Consider the following 10,592-nt stretch of genomic DNA (forward strand, 5'->3'; position numbering starts at 1 on the left):
TCACACGCAGGTTTTTTAAGACCGGAGACCATAATCGTGTAATAATTTATTTTATTATGATATGAAACGTCCAATTTTTCTTTCAATAATGTTTTTTTTTTAAGTTTTGCAAGAATTTCATGATATTACATTTTTTATTAGTTGTCATAGCAAGTGATTTTAAAATTAGGATGGCTCACTTTTTAATAAGATAACTGAAAATTTTACTTGAATTCGTAGTTTAGTCTTACATTTGGAAACCTAATTGTTTTATAATTACTATTATTATTATTTCTGTTGTTTCTAGAAGTAGTGATTTTGATAATAGTCAATTGAAAAAAATATAATTATTGATCAAAAGTGAAGTATGACCTTGTGTGTGCCTAAATGCACCTTACCCAGACGTACTGTATGCTTTGAAGCAATTTAACAAATATTTCTTTGGAAACAAATTTGCAATTTATTATATAGCTCAGCATTGTTGAGTAATGATTGTGACTTATTTAGATTATAGACATTCAATTTACAGTGTAAAATTAACTATGCAAACAATGTATTAAGATGTCATTTTTTTTTAATCTTTGATGTGCCTTAACAGTAAAATAAGAAATATCTTACAATAGTGAACATCACAAAATTATACTACGATGCATCGGATTCTTGTACATCAAAATATGAATACATTTACTAATATCACTCTACAGCAACAGTAAACAGCATGTTAGGGATGTATCATAACAATACTACTACCAAGATAAAATTTGATATCAGAGCAGCTTTACCGTTCAACTCGGTGTTTATGGAATGAGTGGCTGACTTATTTTCTACGATTTTAATTCTTGTATCCAGTATTGTCAGAGTAATGTATTTTTTCCCCCCACTCTTGAAACTTTTCTATTGGAAAGTCAAAACAAAAAAGGTAGCATTTGTTTTTGTCTTCCTTTCTTGTTTTTTATTTTTATTTTTTTATTTGTTTTAATAAAAGTTTGTTTAAATGTGTGTTGTTATTCTTCAGATTTGTTTTTGTTTGTTTCTCTGATGGACAATCAATTCCTGAAAAAAAAAAAGTACAAAATCAAGTACAAAACAGGTTAGTTCACAATATTTTGCCATGGTTCTGCTTGCAAAGAATTTAATGCTTCACTTTTTACATGGTTTAGTGCAAAATAAAAAATACAAATCAAAAAAATAAATAAAAATACAGCACGCACGCTTCAATACACCCCAAGCATACACATGACCACTTAGGACTCAATTTTCTGTTAAATATATAATATATACATTATATATAGTCATGACTTCTGTACAAAGAATTCAGGCTACAAATCATATGTTTATTAGTTTACCAATACAGGCCACTGTGGAAATGTTTACATTGTACGGTCAAGTCTTGTGTAGCCGTTAAGGCTTAAAGCAACATGTTACATGCTTTGGCTGTTACCTCTCCTCATAATAGTGATTAAATTCAGAGTATTGTACACATACACAGAAAATAGTTCAAAGTTTAAGGTTGATGTTTGATTCTTTCTTGAGACTTAGCTTCACATTTCAGTACTGAAATGCAGGAAATGTACTGAAATTGAATCATGGAGGGCTGAACCGGTGAAGTGTGTAGTGGAAGAGCTTTCAACTTAGTGTTTAATTTCTGTCAACTGAGGGAATGTGCATATGAAACTCTTTGATAAAGCATTTGTACTCTCCAAATGCCAAACTGTAATAAGCTACAAATTCAAAAGAAAACAAGATAAATAATTGTATCTAGAACATCTCAAAAATTTCTCACTGTCAGCAACTTTTATGCATGGAAACTATGTATGTAATGTATGAGAATATCTTATCCAAGATGACAAAGCCATCAGCCAGAGATTTCTTTTTCTTTTCTGTCTTTCAAAAGACGTATACTGAAAAGACATTTTTCTGCAAGTTAGCATTTCAGATCTGCTATCAAGCCCAATAGCCAAACTACAGAGAAAAAAATAAGAAAAATCAGCCAGCTGCTCACAACTCATTAAGAAACACGATGTGTCTTCAAGCAGAAACAATTGTAATTATGTGCAATCACTTCTATGCAAAACTAAGAAAATTACTAGGGTCTGTTAAATGTAAAAAAGCCTGATGACTCCATATTCATATAAAGCTGGGTGTACTTTTCTCAAGTACTGCATCACAAAGAGCAACAGCACGTAAAAGACATGTGAGAGTTGTCTGAAGGCTGTGCTTTAATTACAGCTGGCCTTATATTGATGTAAACAGAAGAGTGAGGTCTAAACTGCTCATTCTGAAACTAGTCTGCTGCCTCCTAGTGGTCTGGAGTACAACAGCACCAGGATTAATATCAAGCTTCTAAATCACAGCATCTAAATCATGTCACAGAGATACATATGGTGTTGGAAAAAAAGTTGGTAGTTGGTTAAATAGTGTCAATCCCCCCAAAAAACATTATATATATATATATATTAGAGAGAGAGAGAGGCAATTTCAGATATACAAACAAACCATTTCACAGTTGTCTAAAGAATACGACTTCTTGAATTGTGCTTGTGAAAATAATTAGTAACATTTACACCTCTCCATCATAACTAGTGCGACTGACTGGGCCCCTTAATAGAAAATGACAGGTATAATGCGGTAAATAGGGGAACCTAGGGTTAAGCTTGAAATCAGTTTTAAGGCAACAATGTTGGTCAGAGGAAAGAGTTAGGGATGTGACCAGTCGAACTTATCAGTATTCATACAAGAAACCTTCATGCAAACTCAGCTCAAAACGTCTGAATCCTGGCTGCTAAACCTCTTAAAGTAATTTGTTTAATTAAGACTCTCAGGACCGGTCAAACAGACCCCTAGAAGACTGACCTGCCACATACTAAAGGTCCCATTGTATATTTACACACATGTAAACTGGATTCATGATATGTATGCATTTATGGCAAAAGTGTAAGAAAAGTTTTAAACAATGTACTGTACAGAGAATAATAGTTAATGTTGAAAATCTTTCTCTGTTGTGCCTTGGAGGTGGAGGGACAGAGAAAGAGGATGTTAGACTCCAGTTTCTTGAGTCAGATAGTTTAGTGTGTCTGGTTGCTTTGTTATTTTTAAATGTAAACTTGATACTCAACTTTCATGTGATTTCGGTGCAAAACACCAGCAGGAATGATCAGGGTCTGTACAGTATGGATGACTGGGCAGTTGTATAACTTTTACTTTTTTGGATCAAAAAGCAAGTCACCAACACTTTTAAAAGAATGATGATACTGATCAAGACTGAAAATCAATGCAATGTTAGCCCACTAACATGAAAATATGAACCAGAGAGCAAGTCATGCTGGGAAATATAATTATTTGATTAACCAAGGACAACAATCACACATCTGATCTGAACATTTTTGGAAAAATTGACAATAGCATCCTTATTTTTTCCTGCAAATTAACTTCCTTCAACTTATGCAAACCATTATGTGGTGAGAGTTTGATGATGATTCCATCAAAAAAAAAGTTTCTGTCCTCCCCATAGTAGCAAATGACAATGCCTAAGACCATTTGGAGCATCCCATGGCACAATAAATCCAATCCCTCTAGTACAGTTTATACCCACAAATCTTGAAAAGTCACAACACAACAAAAGCTTCAGTCATGCCTCAATATCTCCTAAAGTCTCACATCCATCTGTTTTGTCCATACTTCCCTGAGAGAGCAGTGTGGCGGAAGGGTGGTTGTCAAGGAAACAAGATAGAAGCATATGAAATTTCAACATTGTTTTAATAGAAACAAATAATGTGTGCTGCCACCCTATGACCAATGAGAGGCAACAAAAAAATTAAGCAACTAAAGATGTGTTACAAAGCAATTAACAAAGGCTGCTAGGAACATTAGCAGCCTGATGAGCAGATCCAAGATCCTGGACAAAGGATTAAAGGGTAAAAAGCTCTTGGGCTGAAAAAAATGGGAGAAAAAAAAAAAGAGAAAAATTACGCTGGAGGGCAATTATTTGTTTTCAGGAATGCCAGCAGCTGTGAGAGTAGCTCGATACTGCTGCAAAACTACGCGCATGCTCTTCACAAAGCCTTTGGAAAGAGGGAAGAGTGGGAATCCAATATCTGGATAGCCACTGCGCTCCGGAAGGAAGCTACGATAGCTCTTTCTCCGTTTCTTTGGTCTTACAACCGGCTGAGACTCCTGATACGGTTTTACACTTTGTTGTGATGTCACAAAACCCAACACCTCTTCAGAACCTTCTGGTATTTCTGATCCTGCACCACCCACAACTGAACTATCATACTCAGAATTCTGGGTTAGGTCCCGCTGCCCATCTGAACCAGGAGGCCCACTAGGCCTCACTGTGGAGGGACTGAGACCCGAGTCCTCAAGCTCCTCTTCGCTTCGCACATCCTGCTTGCTTGGGCTGCTGTAGGCCAGAGCTGACGGGATCTCTTCCAGAGGTTCTCCATGGAGGCTGCTTACACCACAACGTAAAGCACGGTCAGTCACTGCCTCATCCAACTCTAGCCAGGACTCCAGCCGACGGACCAGTCGCCAGCCGCTGCAGGCAAAGTGCTCACAGATCTCCTGCTGAAAGACCTCCACAGCCTGCTGGAGAAGTTGAGTCATTGACTGTACCATCTTAATAAGTGCCATCTCATTGTAGCAGCGACTGTTCTCGTAACCCTCCTGAAGGCCTCGGTCACTGTCAAAGCCAGCCTCATTATAATATGGCTCGTTGACCAGGATCAGACCTGAAGGGGTGGAGACAAAATATTTACACAACAGTGCATTTGTTACTGCAGAGTTTCACGCAGTGCTCTTAATAAAACTGTTTTTAATTCAGTTATCTTTTGAGGCTGCTTATTTGTCACCTATGGTATCGATTTAGTATAATGAGGTATTAAATTCTGGTATCATACCGAAGCCAAAATTGTGGTATCAAGTTCTGCCTACTGCCTTAAAGCAATCTGCCCTTTTCACAGAATTTTGCAGATGCTCATCAAACTTTAATTTTCAGAATATATACTGTATTTAAATATTTTTGTCCATTATAACCCCAATTATTACAGTACAATAATAACTGTGCTGACTGGGTTCCAAAAAAGTAGCACTAACAAGTAGACACTAACAAGGGCATAATAGGAGTAGTTTTTAATTAACCTTGTATAGAGATAAGCACTTGCAGCAGACTGGATTTGCTTGTCCATCTTTCAGTACCCTGTGAAAGGAAACATTACACAAATCACACGTCAACATTGACCTATATTCAAACAATGCAATGGAGGGTATCTAGTGCTAAAGTTAAATTGTGCTTTTCATTAATACTAATAACAGAGTGGTCACTGAAAAATTTCATATAGATCTTTTGAAGAACACTAAGCTGTGTCCGAAACCGCTCCCTATCCCCTATATAGTGCACTAATTTACTGAAGTGGTATTCGTTAATCACCTGTATGTGGCGTTAACGTAAAATTAACGGTCACCTGAGGGCGCTCTACGAACATTGTCATTGTATCTGAGCACAGAACGCTGCTAGGGAGAGTTTCAAGACACTAAAAATACTAAGTACATAAAATGTATGTGTTATACAGTATGTTTGTGTAATATGTGTTTATTTTTGTTGCCAATATTTTAATAGTATGTAATTATTACAAACATATTAAGCATTACAAAACAAGTTAGGCCTAATAATATACCATCGATGAAACCACAAAGCTGTCGCGGAGGTATGTATAATTACAATATAAAGTCATTGTGAGTGTTATTCTTATTAATACTATTTTCTAAAATAAGGTACATGTAATATAAATGTACATATGTGACGAATGTTCTGCGACAGCTCCAGCTCTCTCGCACGCAGTGTATACGTCAGTGTCCGAATTCGCTCACTTCATTTCGTTCACTCCTTTCTGATATAGTGCACTAAACTGCCATACACTATATAGGGATTAGTGAATGAGTAAATGAGTGAGTGATTTCGGACACAGCTATACAGTAGCCTAGCTGGTACAGTAGCAAAGAATGGTCTATTTCATTCCAATGGTCAGAGAGAATTTAACAGCCATGTAAAACTAAATAATTTAGGATATGACCCCCTGAAATGACAAAAAGTAAAGTCATCCAACATAGTGACAATGAAGAATGATCAAAGGAAATGCAAAAAGGTGGCTAGTTCAAAACCACCAGGAGTATATTAGCCAGAAATTAGATCAGAGACTAGGTCAGCTTACCTTTCCAATCCAGGTGCCAAGAAGACTGACACAAACCTTCCCATTGTCATAGAGGTTTGGGTTAAGTCGCCCGCTGCACTGAGAGAGGTAACGGAAAAGAGGAGGAACAGCAGGATATATATTAGGAAGCTGGATATCAAAAAGGAAGAGTCCGTCCTCATAGGGAGTGCGGTTAGGGCCCTTAATGAGAGCTGAGAAAAGGTCCTGAAGAGAAAAACAAGAGGAAATGTTAATTGAAGAAACAAATCATATTTCACATTTTTTGTTTTTCATACATTGCAAAATAAACCAAATACAACAACCAAATATGTTCATAAAAAGATTGTGTGCAAGGGACACTTACCATTCTGTCCTCAAAAGTCTTCACCATGATGCCATCAGGCAGAGAGGTGGCCAGCAGGGCCATTTCTTTCCTTACAGTGCTAAAGAACTTCTTTGCCTCTGCTGGCTGGAACTCCATTTTTTTAAACGAGTGGGTGTCTATGGTGAGAAACAGAGGTCATTTTAGAGAGCGTCTGGAATGAAACTCAGACAAGATTTCCTGTAGCTCAAACAGCAGAGCATGGCACTGATAGCTCTGATTAAAATGTAAATGTGTCAATACTATGTAAGTCGTTTTGAGTAAAAACGTCTGCTAAATGCGTAAATGTATGATGTGATATTTGAAAACGTACTGATTTTTTGTTCATATTTAAATTCGAACACTATTATCATTATAAATCACTATATATTTTTCATATGAGAAGGTACTACATATGCAGAAACAAGTTGATAATTGTAAATGTTATTTGTTCATAAAAAAAAAGGTTTGCTGGTGTCTGTACCTGGTGCCCATTCCAAAACAGAAAACACTTCCCCTTTAGCACTGGTGAAGGTGACACCCGGTTTGCCTCCACTCTGCTGACACAAAACCGGCGTGTCACTAGGCCACTCAGAACGCACAGGCGTCTGTGGTTCAGCTAGCACTGGCGCCGTCACTTTTTCCTCCTCAATGGCAGCCTCCATTTTATCTTCTTCTACAATGGCCACATTGTCTAGAGTTTTCTTCAGGTTCTCCTGAAGTTTCTTAATGTCATCCAAAAAGCGTTTTTCTTTCGTGGGTTTGGCATCGGCGGGGGTTGTGGCAGCACTTGTGGCTGATGGTTCGGCAGTGGGAGAGGTCGGTGATCCGGTCCAGAGCTGCTCAACAGTCATGTTCTTTAAACTTTCCAAAATTTTCAGGGCTTCTTTAAGCTCACGGAAGCCACGTGGCGGAGTCTCTTTACTGGGTTTCTCTTCAGGTGCAACTCCACCTCCACCTGAGCAAGCAAAAATAATAAAAATAATTGCTACAATGTGTTCACTGTTCCCTAACCAATGAGCAGAGGATATCTACAGTTGATAAAATTCTGTATTTAGTGTTGTCTGTCTTTGATGTTGCAGAGATGTCCATGGGCATCACTAGTAGGGGGAAAGGTGGGAACAGAGTACATGGGGCCCAGAGCTTCCCTTCAATTTCTACCGAGGCCGCAGTTTTAATGCAATAAACTTCACAGGTGACCAGAAAACCTAACAATGCCATTGATGATGTAATCACATCTCTACGAAAATATAAATTATACTTTTATATACACATGTAGAATATATTTAGTTTCATGTAAAAAATATATATATCTTTTTTAATATAAAAATATAAGAAAATATAAATTATACTTTTATATACACATGTAGAATATATTTAGTTTCATGTAAAAAATATATATATCTTTTTTAATATAAAAATATAAGAAAATATAAATTATACTTTTATATACACATGTAGAATATATTTAGTTTCATGTAAAAAAAAATATATGTTTTCTAATATAAAAATATTATATAATTTAATATAAAAATTAAGTGATTTAGTTTTAGTTATTAGAAAAAATACACCTGATGCGAATTAAGCTAAAAAATTTACAAAAAAAAAAAAATTTGTAGATTTCGGGGGAACTCTGTGCAGTATTCTGGTGGTGCACAATAACTACTGGTAAATTTGACAAACATTTATACTCTTTACAGTCTGGAGTCTCACTTAAAATGGATACTCTGTGAGGTCTATATTGCTGGGCAATTCTGGACGTTTGGCATCTATCCATTTTGTTTCTTTTGTAATGTGAATGTGATGTGTTTAATGTCAATGCACCAAAGAGAACATTTTATCCGATACTTAATTCTGCAATATAACTGTAAGAGAATTCAATACCTCCAGGAAGTTCAGGAGTGGGGACAGCTCCTGGTGAGTCTGTAGTCGTGGAGGCATGCACGCCATGGGTTTTGCCATCAGCAGTGGCACCTGTAATGGGGGAGGAGTCTGGGATGGTTTCCCCAGCACCTGGTTCCTCTTCCACTTGCCCATTATCTGTCTCCCAGCTATCACTCTCATCTTCCCATTCTTCAGATGAGGCACCACTACTGCTGCCCTCTGCAGAGTCATAATATGTTTCTTCAATCTCAGACTCGACATTATACAAGTGCTGAGAGAGAAAGAATAAATAAGTGTTAGTTCTAAGGTCTATAGGTGGATGTGTGCTTTTACAGTAGCAAGATCATTACATCAGTTTGAGTAAACTGGTGCATACCTGTGGCAGGACAATTGTCTTAGAATTATCAGCCCACACAACCTCCACTTTACTGCTCAGATCCACCCTGCACACTTGGCCAACAGATCTCTACATTACAGTTGAGGCAAAAGGAGAATGAAAACCAAAGAACACAAAAATTGCAAATAACAAGGTAGAACTATCTAACTACCTTTAGAGGCACCAAGACATATTGTCCACATAAAAAATTGCACTTAAATAAAATTTACTATGAGATTCAGAGATATCAAACTCTAGGCAAAACTCACAGAGGAGTCAGGAGTTACATTTTAAACTACATAATCAGAGTCACTTCATATAAACACACACTGACAATGTGGTAAGCCAGGAAATGTTCTCTTAAATTTTCCTAAATGCAAAACTATTTTTGTACCTCATTTTCACAGTCCTCTGTGTCAGAGTTGCCAATCCTTATGACAATATCCGTTGTGTGGAAATGGAAATCTGGATGATCAGCAATGTCATAAACACTAACGTCCTCCTCTTCCCCAATCACCTACATATACAAGATTATTTGTTAAATAATATGAAAACAGACAATCCCAAACACCTCTTAACGCTAAAAACAAAAATACCTCAACATCGTCGCCTGCAGCATTAAGTTTGACCCACTTGACTACACAGGTTCTGGCCTTATGGTCACCTGACTGAATCACTCCATAGATGCCTGGATCCTGAAAAGCCTGGGCTGCAGGAACCACAATCAAAGTTTATTTCAAGTGAGTAAAAAGCAATCACTTGTTGTGACTAAAAGATCTAATTGCCAAGTCAATTGTAAACAACCTAATAAGGACTGCTCCACTAAGGAGCATGTTTTTTTGCGTGTTTCATCCCAATAAGGGCATGAAACATGCAAATCAAAAGCCATATTGAAAATTGCACAATTGTGTTAAAAAAAAGAGAACATACATCGTTTGTCTACAACGTAGTCCCCAGGGCAGAACTCATGGTTGTCCAGGTGCTGGATAGGGATCAGGTCATTGGAGCGGATCCCTGTCTCTAATCTACCATCCTTCCACATTACATCTGCAGAGGTTACAGTGGAGACAACCTCAACTGCCACCCTATGCACAAACAGACAAACCATTTGAGAGTCTATTTAATTGCTGTCTTATTTCATTTGACAGAAATATGATATGAAATATTCTGAACCATTAGATGGGTCTTATCATAATATCTGATCATCTTATTTTTTATGGTCTTTAACAGTTAACAGGTATATGATGTCTTTAATATTACTATTAAAAATGGAGTGTCATTTGTGGTATTTTCTTAATATGATGCAAATTTGCCTCTCCCAGTGAGCTGGAAAGAAAATGACAGATACTACAAATGCATATCAAGAACATTTTCAAAAGGACAAGGAGATATAACATCACACGTCTCCTGAGTCATTCTCCATACTATGAAAGACAGGTGAATCCATATAGAGCTTAGCAAGGTTTCATTATATCGTCCCTAGTCTCACTGCATACACATCAAAATGTTAATTGCATCGACAACAAAACGACATGCTCAATACAGGCTGGGGATCGTAACAATTTTGGAGAGATCCTAATTTTAAGAATTTGGGTTGTAATCCAAGTTAATGATTTGATTAATCATGCTTAACTGCACATTATAACTGTACATTTATTAGTAAATTTATTACCAAAAGTAAATGGCCTGCAGTTCAGGGAGTGAGTTTTAGATAGCTCGCCTGTGACTCATTTTGACGAATTCATTAAAAAGACATGGTTCATACAAGTCATATGTAGTGCAAACTGGACTTTTTTCCCCATTT

At 36.8% G+C, this 10,592-nt stretch overlaps 1 protein-coding gene across 1 annotated transcript in view; it reads right to left on the bottom strand.

Moving 5' to 3' along the window:
- Positions 1 to 3,396: 3,396 nt before the first annotated feature.
- Positions 3,397 to 10,592, bottom strand: part of ube2o (ubiquitin-conjugating enzyme E2O) — a 73,879-nt gene continuing 66,683 nt past the window's right edge. Inside the window, exons 16-20 of the mRNA XM_016521637.1 lie at positions 7,013 to 7,480; positions 6,532 to 6,668; positions 6,189 to 6,392; positions 5,119 to 5,176; positions 3,397 to 4,709 (exon numbers count right to left, since the gene is read on the bottom strand). Of these exons, the coding sequence (XP_016377123.1) occupies positions 3,961 to 4,709; positions 5,119 to 5,176; positions 6,189 to 6,392; positions 6,532 to 6,668; positions 7,013 to 7,480 (1,616 nt within the window). The 3' untranslated portion in view covers positions 3,397 to 3,960. The remainder of the gene's footprint in view (positions 4,710 to 5,118; positions 5,177 to 6,188; positions 6,393 to 6,531; positions 6,669 to 7,012; positions 7,481 to 10,592) is intronic.

The sequence above is a fragment of the Sinocyclocheilus rhinocerous genome, unplaced genomic scaffold, assembly GCF_001515625.1.
Source record: "Sinocyclocheilus rhinocerous isolate Xijiao unplaced genomic scaffold, SAMN03320098_v1.1 scaffold3526, whole genome shotgun sequence".
Lineage (NCBI taxonomy): Eukaryota > Metazoa > Chordata > Actinopteri > Cypriniformes > Cyprinidae > Sinocyclocheilus > Sinocyclocheilus rhinocerous.